At 32.8% G+C, this 20,648-nt stretch overlaps 2 protein-coding genes across 6 annotated transcripts in view; one reads left to right on the top strand and one right to left on the bottom strand.

Annotated features, from left to right (window-relative positions):
• Positions 1–12,680, bottom strand: part of LOC127065272 (cuticlin-4) — a 40,458-nt gene extending 27,778 nt beyond the window's left edge. Inside the window, exons 1-2 of one of the 3 annotated variants that reach the window (XM_050997365.1) lie at positions 8,737–12,680; positions 5,072–5,197 (exon numbers count right to left, since the gene is read on the bottom strand). The gene's annotated coding sequence lies outside the window, so the exon portion shown is untranslated. The remainder of the gene's footprint in view (positions 1–5,071; positions 5,198–8,736) is intronic. The other 2 variants (XM_050997368.1, XM_050997366.1) reach the window with 2 other exon arrangements.
• A 114-nt stretch (positions 12,681–12,794) lies between these two features.
• LOC127065273 (5'-nucleotidase domain-containing protein 3) lies at positions 12,795–20,316 on the top strand. Of its 3 annotated transcripts, none has more exons than XM_050997372.1 (9): positions 12,795–12,932; positions 14,399–14,816; positions 16,570–16,745; positions 16,835–17,062; positions 17,442–17,582; positions 17,678–17,835; positions 17,937–18,123; positions 18,208–18,348; positions 18,642–20,316. In XM_050997372.1, the coding sequence occupies exons 2-9, from the start codon at positions 14,603–14,605 to the stop codon at positions 18,996–18,998; spliced, it is 1,602 nt and encodes a 533-aa protein (XP_050853329.1). In that variant the 5' UTR covers positions 12,795–12,932; positions 14,399–14,602; the 3' UTR covers positions 18,999–20,316. The 3 variants fall into 3 exon arrangements, with proteins under 3 accessions (XP_050853329.1, XP_050853328.1, XP_050853330.1); XM_050997371.1 differs by lacking the exon at positions 12,795–12,932 and adding an exon at positions 13,149–13,740; XM_050997373.1 differs by lacking the exon at positions 12,795–12,932 and adding an exon at positions 13,149–13,558.
• The last annotated feature ends 332 nt before the right edge of the window (positions 20,317–20,648 follow it).

Raw genomic sequence — 20,648 nt, forward strand, 5'->3', positions numbered from 1 at the left:
TCCAACACTTCTGTATTTTGATATTATCATATTAAATTATTATTTCTAATATTTATATTCCAGCTGCTAATCTTATTCAAAATAGGATATACCACTTAGAATAATAGTTACTTAAATAGCAATCAGTAAATGGTAAGCGAAATGCGAAGGTGTGTGTATTTTTTGCGTTAATGCTCTCGAGTCGTTCTCAACGCTCTCCCGCTTAACGGTACCTCTCATGCGGGACGCGTGAACGCTAGAAAGTAGTTTGATATTTTGAGTAGTTCGCCAATTTCCTTCTTTGACTTCTTCGCACGCTTCAACTTCCCGTAAAAGAAAACGACCGACGACCTTGGCGATCTATTGCATCAATGGATCTATTCTTGCGTTTATTTTCGAAATAAATCTCACGAGAAAATATCTAACTTTTTTTGATCGTTACCCTTTACGATTAAAAAAAAAAATAACTAACAAATCTTCCGATAAATTTCGTATAACATTGTTTCCCTATTTCGAATTAAATAACGACAATGACCGATGAAAAGTTGAATTGTTCGAATGATTCCAAAAATTACACTTTCTTAACGAGAAAAGAAAATAAAAAAGAAAGTATTTCGATACTTTTCACGGAGAAAGAAAAATACTAAGGTAAGATACTCAAAATGTATACTTAATTTAAATACTTGAAAGATACTTGAAAAATGAATACCTAATTAACAATGTTTACATTCACCGTTATACTCGCAACGAATACGAATATTTCAACGTTCCATACGTAAATACGCAATAAAATTGCACCAAAGATTATACACGCGTATACAGTTTTCATGTATTCGATAATATTTCTTTCTCATTTACAATCGAAAAATTGATTGATCGTTCGTTCGCACTAATAAAACTCGTACTATGAAATGATTATTATCGAATCATTTTTCGATCATTTATTTTATCGAGCAAGTACTTCCATCGGGTGCTCTTTTAAAGAAGAATTTTATGATTCCTTTCGAAACAAAGGATCTATATATATATATAAAATCGAAGTTAATTCAATTCACTCGCCTTTCAACCCCATGATAAATTCTTCTATCCTTGTCAAAAAGGGAGAGAGAGCTGTAAGTCGTCCATTTAAAATAGCTCACCGAAGTAGAAAAGCGTGCAAAATTATCGCGAATAATCGAAGCACGATGACAAAGTAAAAAATTGATCCTCGAGGATCGAGTCCTTGATAAGCGTTACTTCCGTTCTTTTCATACTCGACTCTGTACTACGTAAGTATATGCTTTAGTGTTGAAAATTGATTTTCTCTATTATAAAAGCAGAACTGAATCGATCTGTTGAAATATAGAGAATATTTTTTCGATGCAACGAAGAGTCCTTTAGTGACTCTCTATGCGCGTCTAATCAATTTCGTTGATGATCGATAGATGTAAAGTGAAAATAAAAAAAAAAAAGGAAAAAATCGAACTAAAAGGATATCACATACACGATTACGAAAGATGACTTCAATGGTGACTGATGACGAAGGATCGATCCTGTATTTTCTAAAAAAAGAAAAAAAAAGATGTCACTGATAATTCTAACTCTTAATATTACTTGTGTAACACGTATAAAGATCTCTAAAAGTAAAAATAAACTAATGTAAATTATTCGATAAAATTCAAAATACAATATAAATCGATATGTTTACGTTTAACCCTTTACAATCTAACTTTTTATCGCGATTACAAAAAAAAGGATTATACAGTGATCTTATATTATTCATAAAAAAAAAACAACCAAAAAAAAAACAAGAAAAATCGAAAGTGTGTGTCACGAATCGAAAGAATGTTCACTTTCGAAAAAGTATATCATAAAAAGTCGTTCGTGACAAAAGTCGCTCTATTTTCGACTTTCTAATAATATCGATGCGATGACGAGGTGGTTAAGTCACTCGCGTCGCGCTCACTTTCACCGCCCACGCACGAATTTTCTATTCTCTTCGGCTTTCTCGTTGTTATGATACATAGATATACATATACGTTCACATATATCCCCGTATGTTGAACATGACGCGAACAATGAGTCACCTTATCGTCTGCGCCCGCTTTTTGAGTTTCTCTTATTGACGCAATTCTTTTTTTTTTGTTGTCTTGTTTGATCTTCAACAAACAAAGACATGATGTTAACCAACTCTCCGTTTCCCCAAAAGAAAAAAAAATAAAATTCAATCGACTTTTGAGATTTCATCGAAGATTAATCGTTTCGTAAATTATCGCAGATTTCGACATTAATAAAAGTAGGCAAATTCGAAAATATATTTATCATTAAAATATAAAATTGTGTCCTACTTAATTCGAATCGTTAATAATGTATCTATCTCGTTTAATTAATCACAAAGAAAGACACGTATATCATAAGACACATATATTTTGTTAAGAGAAAAAAAAGAAGAATTCGTAAGAAGGCAAGAAAATATTATACATATTTTTTAAGAGAGAAATCATTTCTTCTTCGAACGATTCTTTTCGTATCGCAGAAAAAAAAGTACGCAGATACGAATATGAAAAAAATCTAAGAAACTATATAGAACATAATATTTATCTATGAATCGTACTATATACTATAAATTAATATTAAATTTTACAAATGCGATCAAATCGTATATCAAAAGAGTTAACTTCGTTTTAAAATTGTATGTGATAATTCATTCGTCGACAACAACAAGTGGTAACCTTTAGATTCGTCCAATTTGCTTATCCACGATTTCTTTATAATGAATAGTAACGAATAAATTAATCTCAGTATCTATCTATTTACGTTCGTCCTCGTTCTTGAAATCAATCACAGCCAATGTCTAAACGACGGTGGCATCGAGTAACGGAGATGCCAAAATCAAAGGATCTTTTTTTTCTTCTTTTCGAACTCTAAAATAATTATTCATGCGGCTCGATGAACGAGGTATGTAGAGAGAAAGAAAAAGAAAAAGAGAAAGAGAAAGAGAAAGAGAAAGAGAAAGAGTAAGAGAAAGAGAAAGAGACAGACAGACAGACATATAGACAGACAGAGAACATTGACAACGGACTACTACTCGACTCAAGCAGACCACATTCTCCATTCGAGCTCAAGTCGAAAGATTCGAGAGTAATAGTCGCTTACTGTGCCGATGCTTTTACGGCCCAGTGAAACTTACGCCGTTAATTACACATTCTACGTAACCTTTCAAACTATTATTATGCTCCCGGCTGTATTTTCTATAGGTCGATATAGAAAAATATTAATAGAAATCGATCGATTTTTAATCGAACAAATTTTTCTTATCGGTATTTGAATTTATTTCAACGATTCGTACGTACGATACATTGTCAATAACGTTAACGAAATATTAATAAATTTATACGATATCAAACGTACATTCTCGACTATGTACAAATTCGATTTTTATGATGCGTTGATAGGATTGAAATTGATATACCTTGTATATAGATCGAACGATGTAACTCAACGATCCTGGTCACTTCAATTTGTTAGTCAATCCATTGGATACGTAAGTAAATTGCGTTTGAAAATTGATCCTATAAATGCAAAGGCACCCCTCTTTAATTTTCTTAAACGTATCTTCCTTATTGTTTTCCTTTCCTTTCAAATCTAATCTAAAAAAAAAATTATGTTTGCAAAGGGAATGATATACCGTTTGAAAGAAAACGTTAGGATTATATATCGGTTCGTAAGCGACTCACGATCGAATGATTTCACCGAGACTCGAAGGTCGCCATATTTACGGAACAATAGACGATAATAGACATTTCACCATGTGGTATGCGAACCACGCCGCGCCACAGCAAATCCACTAAGAGTGCGTTCGAAGTTCTGCCTCCTCTCGAAGGCTGCTTTCACGATACGCATCCGGAATCGATCGGCGTTTCAGCTTCGTAAACAGGATACTTGTCCGACTCACCAACTCGATTAGAGCTATACTCGCTCGTCCTCGCCAGTCAGACTTGTTTTATAGCAAATTTCCACGCTTTTCACCGAACAGACATCTTCTCTCACCTCGATTCTCCGTTTCACTGAGATCTATTTCATACGTACTTACATGAATTCACAAAAAGAATTATATTAAACAAAGACAAAACATAAAGATACATAACACAAACAACGCAAGGAAAATGTTTTTCCATTTGTTTGTTGATAATATTAAGTCCGTTCAATGTCATTAGCCTGGAAGTACTGTGTTATTGAAAGTAATACGAAAACATAGGAATTGTTATATAAGACGACAGTTGATTTTATTTCATTCGATATTAATTTTGAAAAAGGAACCTATAGATTTCCAAACCATGATATATATATCTTTTATCTTCGTTTGTAACATGAAAAAATTCTAAGATTTATCTAATTAGTTGATCTTAGTATATCTTATTGGATATCTTTAGATATAAATAAATTTTATTAAACGTACGAAGAAACGAAGATGCCGAATAAAAGATTTTCTGATAGAAAATAAATGAGCCCGAATAAATTTTTGTGATTAAGCCGACTGACTCGCAAAATTCTAATCCAACGTGATTAGATGGACGCTCTGATTCCTCCGTTAATTAGAACATGTCGTTTCTGACCTTGCGCACGTTTTCTTCGTGAATAAAAAAATTCTAAAGTTTCGAGATAAAAGAGACTCGAAAAAAGGATGTATCAATCATAAATTATTTTAGCACTTTCCCTTATAACGTTAAATAAAATTTAATTTCATTACTACAATTAAAGCAACTATTTGAAATCGTAAAATCAATGAAACATTCATTAAAAATTTGATCGTACGATAAATAAAGCACGATATTCTCTCGATCAATGATAAAAAATTAACTTCTAATAAATTTTTATTGACCTTCAATCTTAAGATAAATTAAAATTTTTATCGATTCATTAAAATATCACTTCAATTTTTACGGATCAAATTCTTAGCTATTACAAAAACATTGATAAAAAATAAAGTAACTATTAATAGATAAGGGGAAAGGTCTCGTGAGAACACAAACTATAATCTTGAAATGCTCATGTTCAATCTAATACGTTTATATTGTATCTATGAGTATCTAACGAGTATCCAAGTACTTACCTACTCGAAACATCTTTGTAGATGCTCGTGACTGTTTCACGTCTAACAAACACGATTTATGGGTCGTACCTTCTTCTATTCGAATACAGCAAATAGTCGGTCAATGGAACGTTCCCAATAGGATTCCTATATAGTTAGAAGATTCAACATGATATATCTAAATATATATAATTTTTAAATCAAATTTTTAATTTCTCCACATTCTTCAGCCATTACACTGAAGTAATCGCGCAAGCTAATTACAATTAATCATCACTTCATCGATATAAATTTCGATTTTTATTTCATAATACCTTCCTAAAATATTTTCCATTTCGTATTAATAAAAGAAAAAAAGAAAAAAAAATCAAAATATTTTTAAATAAAGCCGATATAAATTTATATTTCCAAAAAAATATCTATAAATAAAAATGTATTAAGTATTTTGCGTAAATATTCTTATATAAAGATTGAATCAGATTATTATGATATTTCTAAAGATGATTAGCATCTATAATAGTATTTTTTTTCTTTTTTTTTTTTAATTAAATAGACACATTTGTCATAGTATAATCATTAATAGCGTAATTACGTATTTATTCGTTATTAAATCAAAAAAAAAAAATCGTCCGATCGATTGATCATTTCTTTCTTTTAACGGGACGACATCACATAAGTACACGTGCAGCAATGAGCGAGCACGCACGCACGCATGCACGATGACCGTTAATGGACGAAGGAAGAGGAAAGTAGCATTTTTCCTCTTTTCTACGATCCGGAGGAGGAGTGACACGCGAGGATTTCCATAACACACCATGCCTTCAGGCACACACACGCGAATCGCATTAACGTCGTTTTCGAAACGAGTACAGTAACTTCACGACTCGCTTTGCTTTCAAACGAGAGAAGTAGAAGAAAATCGAAAGAAATATATATTAAGAGTTATTTCATCTAATCCTATTGTAACATTATATTCCCTGTAAATATGCAACATCGAAGAACAATACGCATAATATATTATCAGATATTAAATATGCATAATCAAAAAAAAAATATATAATCTAATCATATACTACATATATTTTCTTCTAAAAAAAAACCTATATAAATAACCAAATAAAATTTATTAAAGATAAAAATTCTTCCTTTTTCTCTCTTCGAATATTTTGATAAATATAAGATGAAAAAGAGAAATATAACGACAATAAAAAGAAAGGATAAGAAAAGAGTTATATGAAAGAGTCGGAAAAAAGAATTAAAAAAGGACGAGAAAGGAAGAGAGTACATACGTACTTGCCTATGTATACATACATACTACATCGTAAGGTTCATCGAAGCGAGCATCTTATTCACGGTGGGCACATACCATAAGAGAACATAAATGATCAGATCGGTGGACACGCACGTGCGCGCGAGCGCGAACACAAGAGCAGCTCCCACAAAGTGGCATGCCTTCCTCGCCGTCATGCCGCGGGAGTATGGACCTTGTGAGCGGTCAAAGTCGTGGCCTACTTCACTTCCTGCCTTCGAAACTTTCTCCTCGTGAGCACCGTTCGTGAGTCGAAGAGGTGCTGAGAATCACGAGTATCGCTTGATTCTACGACCTTCCTCTTCCTCCTTTTCCTCCTCCTCCTTCTCCTCTTCCTTCTCTTCCTTCTCCTCCTTCTTCTTCTTTATCTTTTTCTTTCTTTCTATCATTCTCTTTATACCTTTCTTATTACCTTTCTTTTACTTTTAAATCGCGACTACTTACAATTAGTTTTTACATTTCATAATCATAGGCCTAAAGTCTCGTTTTCATTTCCCATAGAATTTTTCTCGCAATTATTATAATTTTTTTTTTTTTTTTAACGCAAAATTACTTTATCATCGTGAAAGTATATTTTATTTCTAAGTAAAGAGTATTTCAAGAATATTTAAATATATAAGACTGTTAGAAAATGTCTGATTAGAAATATAGAAGTATCTGGAATGAATATAGGAATGATAATGTAATGAATGACAGATTAATTAGATCGATTTATCATATTAAATATTGGAAATATTAACATCTTCTAACCATTAATTTAACTATTTTATTTTTTCATTCCCATATTCGATAAAACTTTTACACCTAATACTTATGTTTAATTTTGTTCCATTGTATTGACATCGATTAGGTATATGGTATTTTCCTTTTCTTTTTATTTCACTTAACTTCACTTTTCATTCAACTTCTATCATCATTTAACTGTCGCATGATTCAATTATCCGAATATTATCAACACATCGATCTATATATGTATATAAATATAAATATATATATATATTTACACACACACACAAACACACATATATATAAAATTTTTATATACAGATATCGCATAAAATTTAATGGAACATCATCGTAAAATTGCATCGGCAAAAAATCGTCAGAAAACTTTCTTCGACCAGGTAAATTCACTTTACCCTCTGTGAATCTTCGGATATGGATGCTTACATATTACGATACAAAAAAGGATTAGAGAGCGAAGTAATGGCACTTAAATGGAAGAGTCTTACGTCATTGGTATTCTTTATGTTAGCTGATAAAACATAGTCGATCGGTAGCTAACATTCCATAAATCATCGTATTTCTAAACGTAAAAATAAAAAAAGAAGATACGATAGGCCGATTAGATTAGTAATACAAATTCGTTTTTTCAAAGGACATTGCCATGAAGGTGCGCCCCACTACTATCACACGTGGATACTCCTCTCTTTCTCTAGGTCAAGGTCTCTCTTAGATTTTTTAGTAGAAGCTGTTAGATCGTCTTCTACGGACTACGTCACAGCTTTCAAACGAATTCCAAACTAACTACGAAGAATATAAATACGATTTAATCACCTTGACCTTCATTCCGATTTCATTTTATAATACTTATCGATCTTATTACGTCCGTGTAAAATAGAAAAAATCAAACGAATTCTTTCGCAGATCCCCTTGACGATTTTATAATAAGATAGATACATATATAATTCAATTTAATAATCATTCCCACGAACGAACTTTAATGATTTTCTTTAACCGCTAAAAGATAAAATTAATTATGAACGCTCTTAAGAAATGGAAAGAACGTTCGATTAATTCAGAATAATAAATACGTAGATAGTAATTGATTAAAGCGAAGAAGAAAATAACCGAGTACGAAACATAATTGACTATGATTATTGAATACTAAAATAATAAGAAAACGAAATAAATTTAATAGCATGAATAAAGAGAAAGATGAAAAGAAAGAGAGAGAGAGAGAGAGAGAGAGAGAGAGGAGAGAGAGAGAAAGAGAGAAAATAGAATAGAAAGTAGACGAAGTCAGAGAGGATGTACCTACTCGTCATGTCGTATGGAAAGATATGGCAAAAAGTGATCGCCGAATTTTCTGTATAACCGAATGGGACTACTTTTTGTCTTATAGAAAGTCGTCGAGAAGAGATCTTGGAATCGAACGCTGTTATCCCAACAAGGTTACGAGACCGCACGACGAACCTGCGACATTTGCACGACTTGATGCTCGGTCGGAAAGAAAAGAAAAAAAGGAGAGTATCCGACATGACGAGAAGGAAAGAGACCAAAAAGAAAAATGAAAAATAAAGAGAAAGAGAAAGAAAGAGAAAAAAGAAAGAAAGAGAGATGAATGATGATGAATAATAATTAATAATAAACTTACTCCATGTTTCGTACTCCATCAAGCTTGGCGATGAATCGTCGAGAAGCAATCCGCCATACTTTCTCCACGAAACGAAGTTTAAGAATACTACGCATCGTTGAAATTGATTAATAACAGCTACAACCTTCTCCGCTGAGATCTAATCAAAGAATGTATCCTCGAACGTAGTTACCAAAATAATATTGGCACTATGTTTAACAAAAACATCGACCTTCGTTCTTCTTCTCATAGGCTTGTTGTTAGTTACAGAATAAACACGTCTCATCTTGTTCATCTCGTATTTACATTATTAAACAATACATACATTGTGTATACTGTATGATTCATAATTCCTAGAATCTTTCACATACGTTACTAAATAAACAATTATTGTACATGTATCTCATAATATTAAAATAAAAATTGTTGTCAAGTTTTAAAGGATATATCGATTAAATTTTAAAACTTTCAACTATACGAATAATTGCCAAGAAATTGTTTTGATTGTTAATTTTAATCAGCAGAGTGATATCAATCGCATATATCTATATACATTCTTGGAAAAGTGTGATTATTAAATGACGTGTTTATTGGATTTTATCGTGTTAATCGTGCTAAAGTAAGTACTTATTATTATGTACGTGGAGTACGTATTCCTGGATCGCGTCGAAATATGAGAATGAAGAGAATGAGGAAGGAGAGGATTCAACGATGGCTGAATAAAACGGCTCCGTTTATTTGATTACGTCCCCGCGGAGTGCGTCCTCCTTTTCTCTGAGCATGGTACACGTACATACATACATATATACATACATAGATACATACATACATATATACATACAACATACAAACATACACGCATACATACATAAATACATAAATACATACAACAAACATATGTACATACATATCATACCTACATACATACATACATACATACATACATATATATATACATATATACACATATAGTTGGTAAGGCTAGTTAACGCACACGCACCTGCAGTCGCCGTACAACGACGCGATCGACTGTAGTGAGTGATAATCGTGGAGTAGGTCAGCGGAACACTGCCTCTAGCGATCTGCGTTCTTCTGTCTCCCTGACATTCACGAGCCTTACGATCGACGATGTCGACATGTGCTCGTCGTAAAATCACACTCCTTCCAAATTTTCACATTCTCTTTATAACACATCAGAAATATAAATAAACAAGAATATATATGTATGTCGACCTATCGATAAATCCAAATTTAATCTATCTCATTGTCAGTATATATTAAAGATGGATTAATGCATTTCAATTAAATCTTCCGTCTCCGTAATTTATGATATTAAAAAATTTGTGTTATGATGGTTCGATGAATCGAATTAAGATCGAAATTTATCTATGTATGTACATTTAAATTTTCACATATATACGATATTCGATTTAAATTATAATACTCGGAACAACACTTGGAACAGAGATCTAAACTGAAATGTGTGAATATTTATACTTCGATCATAATGATATTAACATTAGATATTATCAGGAAAAAAATGAATATTTAACACTAACAATTCACATTCGCGTTTGATGGACTCGTCGTATCGTACGATCGTTTTCAATCATATCCACTCTAGTTATATACAAATTTAATACCAATAATGGTGATAAATCCATTGAACGTGATGTCAAACAGGTAGACGAGAATTTCGATAGTATTTTGAATCATAAAAAAAACGATAAAAATTCTCGTATACCGTTAGAGTTGCTTTATCGAGCATCATGAAATCAACGTGTTTGTGTGTCTATATATATATATACACACACACACATGCATATATACATTCGTATATGTTTAGCTATGTATGAGTTTGAGAGAGAAAGAGAGAGGTGTGAGATAAACGTTAATTAGCGATTCTCCATCGTTACCGCATCCATCTGTCCGTACCGTTTTAAGATTCTTACTTTGAAGTAGCACACAAGATTCCTCCATGTTGATTTCTATTGTCATACAAGACGATAACGCGATATCATCGTAGCAAGTTTTGCGTATGTAGCAGGTAGAATACAATGTGCGAGTTTCGTTCACGATTAAGAGGATTCGATCGCGTCTGCGCACCGCTTTGGACGTCGAAGAAACCGGTCAGGATCGGGGCGAAACATCTAGGTCCATTTTTCTTACGATCATCGCGTTCTAGATCCGCCAGTGACGACTTCTTTTGATATAGAAGAGGGACGGATCGCACCTGCACACTCGAGACAATTAATTGCTCGTCTAATAGGAAACAAAAGGAAGAATATTTTGTTGGATTGTCGAAGTAAAAGCGAGTGATCGATTAAGAACGTTCGAAATCACCGGAAGGATGGAATCTTTGCTTTCTACAAAATGTGTTCCTTTTTTTTTTATTCTTTTCTTTTTGTTATTCTTTCTTTTTTTTTTTTGTCCAATACAAAAACAGCGTATTTTGCATTGTACCGATCGATTCTTCGAAATACATATCATTTATTTCTTAAAAAGTTCTACTTAAAGTTTGCTTTTCTTAGAACTTTCTTCTACTTAAATATTAATCCAAATAACGATCAAATTATTGGCTATTATCAATTACAGTTAATAATCATAAATTTCAATCTCTTCATTCAATTAGATTTGATCCGACATATAAGAATTTTGTATTGCTCGAGGAAAAAAAATAATAAAAACGAAAAGTTGGCGATACGACAAAAAAGGTATACGTTTGGACGACAGTGAAAATCGTATAATCGACTGGTCGTAGATACGCTCCAATCAAAAACAAATTCACGCGAAGTACGACGACCGACAACCGGTAAAAGATTAAGGTAATGGGGTCGCGTTCCACTGGTAGCAACGGAATGACTACATATGGTAAAGTACGGTCGCGTTCTGAACCGCAGAATCGATCGATCGAACGATGACGAGGATCGTTTCTCATTTCCATTCTTCTTCTTTTTCAAGTTCTTCAACTTCTTCGTATTATACTTCCTCCTGTTCGTTGTTAAATAGAAAAGAAAGCTAAAGAATCATTGGCATAGAAACCTTTCTTAACTTTTCGATTTTTCTCAAGAAATATTTCGATGAGCTTAATGTTACGATTTAATACCAAAAAAAAAAAAAAGAGAGAAAAAAGAAAAACGCATTCGCGTGCATAATACGAATGATGCGTCAGGTCATAAATCATTCCTTTCGAGAATGGTCCTGACAAATGATTCTAAGTGTTAACGAGCAATTAGGCGCTTCAAGATTAATGCTACCACGTTGTCATTGTCATAATCGTTGAAGCGAACGGAAAATTATATGATACGTACATGTATACATAGAGTTGGCTTCCTAATGATCGTTCAGGTAACATTTACCAAAAGTTGAAAGGAATGACCGAGATTGTCGGTAACAGGTAGTACATCTTATTGAACACGATCGGTGTGAAAAAGGCGATCACGAGTTCGCCATGGAATCGAACGTAGAGACTCGCAACGAAATATCCATCGTAAATATATTTCAAACGACGCACTTCTTTTCTCTCGCGCGGACGTGCTTAAAATAACATAGGTAATGTATTTGTTTGACCCTAAAACGCGTTACTATCTTTAAAATTTCATGAAGCTCGATGACATCGCATCCGGTTAATATTATTTCCAAATACATATATCAACGTCCTCGTTGCTACTTATAAAAAATGTTAAACAATAAATCATTCTATAAAAGTGTCATCGTATAAATCGAAATATTCGCATCAATGTGATCGTCCTTCCTAGTTACCGCCAGACTCGTCCAACGTTTCCTCAAATTCTGCGCAATTTTTAAAATTATCTTTTCGATCCTCGTACGACTATACCAGAGGTCGAAGAAATCATAGTAATAAAGTCAAAGAAGCGATCGATTGTAGGCGAGCATTTATCGCGCTTCAAAGTCAGGGCCAGGTATTTCGGAATTTGAAGATCGGAAGAACGAGAGATATAAATAGCCTGTGTCTTCTCCGAAGGAGACAAGTTAAGAGAGAAAGAGAGAGAGAGAGAGAGAGGGAGAGGAAGAGAGAAAGAGAGAGAAGTGATTGTAACCCATCGAGAGAGAAAGGTCGCACGTTAGAGGATGGGAGGGAGAGAGAAAGAGAGGGATGTTCGGAAGGAGGCAGAGTCAGGAACGAACTCTTGAACGGCAGTTGGTGAATCGACGAGCGCAGGAGGGCTCTCAACTGGCGTTTGTTCAACGATTACGTGAGTCTCGCGTTTATAAACGGAGCCGTGCGTCTCGTGTCCGCGAGAGAGAAGAAGAAAACAAGAAAAAGAAAAGAGAAAGAAAAATAAAGAAATAAAAAAGAACAGAAAATAAAGATTTCAATTCACATCTTCCGTGAGATACAATGTGCAGGGAGTTAGCAACGATAGTCGCAAACGAAAGTGAACGTGCACGCGACTTCCTATTCTCTTTTACCATTATTTCTTTCGTAAAAAAAAAAAAAAGTAAAAAAAGAGAAAAATAAAAGCAGAGAGAAAAAAGAACTGATAAAAAAAGATTTCAATACAAACATAAAGATAGCGTTCGTTGGAATTTAATCTCTAGATAAAGATGTTACACACATGGGAGATAGGAAAAATAAGAAAAATCAAAAAAGAAAAAAGAAAAAACAAAGAGGAAAAAAGAAAGAAGAAAAAACAATTTGGTCAAATCGAAACTGTATTGGAAACTTCGCGTGCACGTGATCGCAACCGAGACGCATGCGATACTGCGGTTACCAGTACGATGTCTACGTATTATAACATGATCTATGACGCCCAGAGAATTGCGTAACGTGTGTAGCATAATGAGCCTACACGAATTAGATCAAGTATATCGCAACAAGGTCACGTAACGCGCTTTACTTCAACACCTCCCTCCTATCATCCCTCTCTCTCTCTCTATATATATATATATACATCCTGTATAAACACCTTCTTCGTATAAACAACTCATTGACCTTCTTCTATCATCGCATTCACCTTCAAATTCGATCTGGTAATCGACCAAAAATTTTGATGTCGTTACGTACGTGAAAATTTATATACTGTTAAATCAATTGCAACTTGTAGAACTCGATCGTTTGAATTAATCAATCCTTGTTGATTGTTATTGAAAAAACTGACAGATTCGTTTAAAAAAATGAATAAACGTTTGCGAACTTTCCACGTAACTCGAGATGGCCAAACAAAAACTGCGTCATGCTAAAGAGCTTTAATCCTTTGATCTCCGATCGATCTTCTGATTTTTATTTATTATCTAACAACGATAGAGAAAGAAAGAATTAAGATTCTCTTAAAGAAAAATTAACGATCGTACGGATTCATTTACATACTTATCAACATTCTTCATCGAAATTGAATACTTGTTTAAAGCCTATTACGATATATCGTTATCTACAATCTTTCTTTCTAAATATATACATATACATGTGTGTGTGCGTGTACGTGTATGCACAATCTTTATAGTTACATAAACATATACAAAAGTGAAAAAATAGAATAGTAAAGAACTTTTTTAATTCTTAAACCTAAAATATAATGATATATAATTAGATAATTGATTAGGAAAAAAATAAATCGATTTAAAAAAATTGAAAAAATAAATTGAAATAAAAAGTCGATTTCGATTGATAATGAAATATTTCATTCTTATATAGAAATTATAGATGGGAATACTTTTTTAGGTTTCGAGGTTAAGGACAACGAAGACGAAGAGGAAGAGGAGAAAGAGGAAGAAGAAGACGAAGAAGAGGAAGAGGAAGAATAAAAAGAGAAGGAAAAAGATTAAGGAGAAAAAGAAATTCGAAGCTAGCGGGGCGCTAGGCGCCAATAGATTCGCGACGTCGCGTTCGAGTTCGCGACTCATCCGCCAATAGTAGTTGCTCGTGATGCTGCACGCGAGGATCGTCGTCGGCGGTGTCGCGACGTCGTCCCGTGTTACGTGCTCTACCACGTCGAATAATTTATCTCGTATTCTTTTACGTTGTCACATAGATGTCGAAAAAAAAATCCGATCGATCGGTGATCGTGCGATCAATCGTGGCCAAATTACTCGACATGACATGCGCGGAAATTACCTGAAGATGTTGGAGAAGTGCAAGTGTGAGTATATCGTCGCATTACTATTTCGCCGCCATCTTGCTTAACCTAACCTTCCCCTTGCCTAGTTGCCACGCGACTATGGCGCCAATCGCGCGCTCACTAAGGCGCCACTTTTCCTTTTCGTACGTATACGCTATTGCGCATGCGCGTGTGATCTCTTAACTACTGTAACGTAACCAATCAGATTACGTTAAACTTTTCGCGGCGAACTCGAAAGATAACATCTGTTCTTTGTTCTTAAAGTCGTTTGAATAGATTTTTTCTTTCGACGTTGTTGCATCTGGATTTGGCGTATAAAAGAAAAACGGAAAGATAATTATTATATGTTGTCTGTTTTGATATAACGATGCTAATTTAATAAATAAAAATGATCGACTGAAAAATATGCCACAACAGAACTAATGATCATTGTCGTTACCTCATAAGTAACATATGAGCTTTATAACAAATTTGTATTGTCGCCTTCGGGTTGACATACGACTTCAAAGGGTTAAATGGAACGGCGAAAATTACGATATCAAGCGTATTTGAGGGAAAACTTTGAGATCTTATTTCAAAATGAAAATTATAACATATAACCGAGTATTAATCTAGCGGAGAGAAACAATTGTTAGTGATTCTCATAAATTATATTCTCGTTTGCGAAGGGATTGTATATACTCGTTAGTGGCATATAATACTATACCATCGAAGCAGACCCCTCGTAATTTAACGGATATGCGGGGTATATGTACCTATATATGTATACGAATTACACGTTGCGTGTAGTGTTGACAAGATTCGTTCGGGTGCAATTACTTAATTAAAAGAACTTACATTAATATTATCTGGGCCTCCGAGTTTCATCGTGTAACTTTATATTTACATCAGACTCGTGAAATCTCACTAAATAACATAGCATATATTTTGATATAATTGCTAATACAAAAATTAATCTCGTTGGATCTTTCCTCGATCGTCATGGAAACTCATAAAGGATCTAGAAATGCATAGGAGAAAGATGATTAAATTTTTTACATCAACATCCGTATGACCTTCATCTCAAAATTGTATGGTTTATATTACGAGATAAGCACCTTGATGATCCGGCTCGATATCGAGCCACGTTTCTTTTCTTTCCTTTTCTTTTTCTTTTCTTTTCTTTTCGTTTCTTTCTTCTTTTACACTTGAGTCGTGCGTGGATATAAAGAAGAAAAAAATGAAATAACAGGTAAAGGAGAAATACGAAGGCGAGATGGGCGCGCTTTCTTTATTTAGTCAGTGCGCGTTCCGTAATAATGTCAAATTACATTATGGACCCGGTGGCCTGGATCGTGATTCTGGCCCACCGTAAGCAACGTGCCACGTCGAGCAAAGAGAATTATTTTCAAGTTTTCCAGTACACAATATTATTTCTACGACAGATATAATATGCAAGTTGTATACGTAGCTATAAGTATTAAACAAAGGAAACTTTTTTATTACAATATAACTTGCATATTATGTCTATAAACTGTAAACACGCGTATAAATTCTATAGAGTAAAAATTTGTTGAACGAGTTATTTACAATACACGTTGTTTTTTCCTTGTATAAAAATTGTAAATCTCTATAATAAAAGAACGAAACGAAGTAAAATGTTTCAATCTTTTGATATACGTTTTTTATTAAAAAAAAAAATTAATAAATAAATAAAAACGGAAATAAAAAAAAGATGAAAAAAAGAAAATTATTATCTATTGTTATCTATATATATATAAATTTAATTACACAGCAAAGAAACTTCCACCAGATGTCAATCATAAAGGTGTTTTCGCTTGCAACGAGCTCGACCTAGAGGAAGTTAAAGTCTATGGATTCGATTATGACTACACTCTCGCTTGTTACAAACCCTCGATGGATTATCTACTTTATAACTTAGGACGAGATATGTTAATACAAAAATACAAGGTATATTTATATTTAAAAAAAAAAAAAACAGAACAAAAATTAAATTTCAAGTAATATAGAGAGTTAACAAAAACGTTATAATTGTCAAGTATCCAGAAGGCATCAGTGAACTCGAATACAAAGAGGATTTTGCTGTCCGTGGACTTCATTATGATATCGAGAAGGGTCTATTGTTGAAACTTGATAGTTTCCTACAAATTCAGTTTGGTACTGTTTATCGAGGTCTACATCCGTTGCCCAACGAAGATGTTCTCAGGCTCTACAAGAACAGGATAATTCCAATAGCTTACGTAGAAGCACCAAACAAACACTCACAGGTTATTTATTGAAAGCTCATTAATCTTTATCGCTTCTTATCTATATTTTCTTTTCTATAAAATCGCTCGTACTCCCTCACATTTTCTCGTAAGTTTCGTTCCTCTGGTATGTAAGTAAATATCTATCTCTCTCTATAAATTTTCAAATCTCAACGATCATATTAACTCTCATTTATTAACTGCTTTTTTACAAGAACCATTTTAATAAAATTAATTTCATTCATGGTATAATGGTATAATTAAAGGTAAATTTTATATTTGTATGCTTTTTCGATGGTTCCTTATGGGATTGAGATAGAATAAGGTAAATGAATTTGTAATCGAATATTATCTTAAATTTATCCATTGAAACAAAAAAAAATTTCTTTTTGATCGAAAGGATGATTTGCATCGAACAAAAATGGTCCAACTGGCAGATCTATTTTCTGTACCGGAAATGAGTCTATTATGCAACGTCACGGAATACTTTTTAAGGAATCATATCGATTATCATCCGGAAATACTTTTCCGAGATGTTAAGGTAAGGTACACTCGTAAAACATAAAACGAGGGAAAGAAATTACTTCGAACGTAATGGTGCCTTGTGAAACTAAAGGATCATTATCCTACATACAGAATTCCGTGAAAAATTGTCATCCCATAATGCACGGCATGGTAACGGAAAACGTAACCGAATATCTGGAACAGAACAAAGATTTGAGGAGGTTCTTTGAGAGGCTCAAAAATGCTAAGAAAAATATGTTCTTAGTGACGAACAGTCCATTTCATTTCGTGTAAATAACTATTATACTCTTTAATAAATATTAATTACAAAATTAAATATTATATTTCATTATGGTTCTCGTCGTTAAAAATTAAATCATACTTTTTGCAGTGACATAGGTATGAAATTTTTGGTTGGCGATAATTGGAAGGATTATTTCGACGTGGTGATCGTGCAAGCGAGAAAGCCAAGATTCTTCACGGAGGAATCACGGCCATTACGAATTTACGATGAAGTGAACAAGACTCAACTCTGGGATCGCGTAACCAAATTACAAAAAGGTGTCATATACCTAGAAGTAAGTGATTTTATATTGTGTAATACGTTCAAGTAGAATTTAATTTCGTACGAAAATAAAATGTTTTTCTTTCCAATATAATAGGGTACGGTCAAGCAGCTGCAAGATATGACAGGATGGCGAGGACATCAAGTGTTGTATTTTGGTGATCACCCGTATAGCGACCTGGCGGACGTAACTCTGGAACATGGTTGGAGAACCGGTGCAATAATTAAGGAATTAACTGTAAATATGATATATACTTTATAACGAAGAAAAGAACATTTAGTATGCGTTTCTGAATTTTATATCTCCATGCAAACGATATATATTCTTATTTTTTTCTTCGAAATTGTATATAAGATAAATAACGATTTCCAAAAGAATATGTATTCTTATTATTTAATTAAAAACTTAAATGTTGCGACATGTTAAATTAGAAATTTATATGTTGCAAAGTAAAAACATAAATGTCCAATTTGGTTTCTGTATATAATTGATATCGTCACATATATTCATCAATCTGTTTTAATTTGCAGCACGAAATTGAAACACTAAATCATCCAAAATTCAAACAGAACGCGAACTGGCTTCAAATGTTGACCGGTCTAATAGAGGAACATCAAGATTACGAAGGTCCAGAAGTTCAGGACGAGCTTAACCAATGGATGGAGGAACGCGATCGACTGAGAAATGAAATAAAGTGTGTATTCAATAAACAGTTCGGCTCGGTCTTCAGGACGTATCACAATCCGACCTACTTCTCAAGAAGACTTTTTAGGTTCGCGGATGTTTACATGAGTTCGATCACGAATCTTTTAGAATACTCGACGAGTCACACGTTTTATCCGAGAAGAGGTGTCATGCCTCACGAATACACGAGTTACTTCGTGTAAATAATTCGAATTTGTAAATGCTTCCGTTTTCTCTCTTTCTCTCTCTCTCTCTCTCTCTCTCTCTCTCTCTCTCTCTCTCTCTCTCTCTCTCTCTCTCTCTCTCTCTCTCTGTATATATATATATATATATATATGCGTGTATATGTGTATATGTGTGTGTAGAAAGAGAGACAGAAATAGGAAGATATATATGTATATATATACATATATTTTTTTATTCTTTTCTTTTCTATGTGAATGACTTGTACTTCATGAAAATTCTTCCTCTTATAATTTACAGTTAAATAATCGAAAGAAAAGAAATATTCTCGAGTTTCACTCGATATATTTAAATGAATATCTATAGTTAATCAAGTTAAAGTTTGATTCGACGGAAAGATTGATAAATGGTTTTTTAATTAAATCACTTGTCGAATTGTGGGATAACGTTAATTGAATTCTCGTGATTAAAAGATCATCTACATCGAATTTATATATAAATATATATATATATATAGATGAGCCTGTGACATATGTCAATATATGTAATAGTATTACAAAGAGATTATCTATATTACTGTTATGTTTATATATATATATATATATATATATATATATATATATATATAAATCTAATAGAGTTTTAGCAAACTGTTATATGCACGTGAATAATCCTCATTCGTAGCGCTATAATTATTGAAATGAAATATACATAAATGTGTGCATTTATCTAACAATGCCAAATGTTTGTCTAAATACCTCTATAACGAGAGATATATTTGTTTTATTGTGATTAAAGTTGCTAAAATTGTTGAGAGAAATCAAAAAAAAAAAAAGAGAAAAAAAATAGTAGAATTCGTTCAAGTACAAATATATCGTAGTCAAAGATAGAATTTTAATCGATGGTGATTGTTCAAAAAAAAAAGAGAGATATAGTATATACATACATATATAAATATATATACACAGAAAAAAGTATTTACATTCTCGTTATATTATACAAAAAAATTTATAATAACTTTACGAGTTTATGCCGATGATTTAGATTGGATTTATTGTTTATTTTTATAAAGATCATATCGAAGAAAAAACCATTCAAAAACATATCTAAAAGTTAATTAATTATAATAGAAGATATTATAAATGATATAGTATTTCTTTAAAATTTTTGTAAATGTATTTTACTTCACAACGATTGATCTTGTATAAAAATCAAACAAAAAGGATTAGATAAAAAAAACGAAAGAACAAAAAATCAAAATGTTCATTGAACATTATTCAATAGATGAACGAAAACGAATGATAATAAAATCAGAATAAAATACAACTTTCAAACAGACATTTATCTATGTGTAAATCTTTTAATTTCCACTCATTGCAAAGCAAAAACAGTAAAGGATCGATATTTTTTATAACATTAAATAACCTCCTTTAATTCCTAAATATTGCATACCGTCAAAATCAAATTCCAAAAAAATTACGTATATATATGAAACATGGAAGAGGAATTAAAAACGAACACAAAACAAAATCTGCGGAAACTCCAGCAGGAAAATGCACTGGCTATGATCTCATCGATTGTACGAGATCAAAGCCAAAGACATGTAATCAAAGTTCGTGCAAGATCTACGGAGGAAACTGCTACTGATATTGTGACGAAAAAAAGCGCAC

Source organism: Vespula vulgaris, chromosome 7 (assembly GCF_905475345.1).
Source record: "Vespula vulgaris chromosome 7, iyVesVulg1.1, whole genome shotgun sequence".
Taxonomy (NCBI): domain Eukaryota; kingdom Metazoa; phylum Arthropoda; class Insecta; order Hymenoptera; family Vespidae; genus Vespula; species Vespula vulgaris.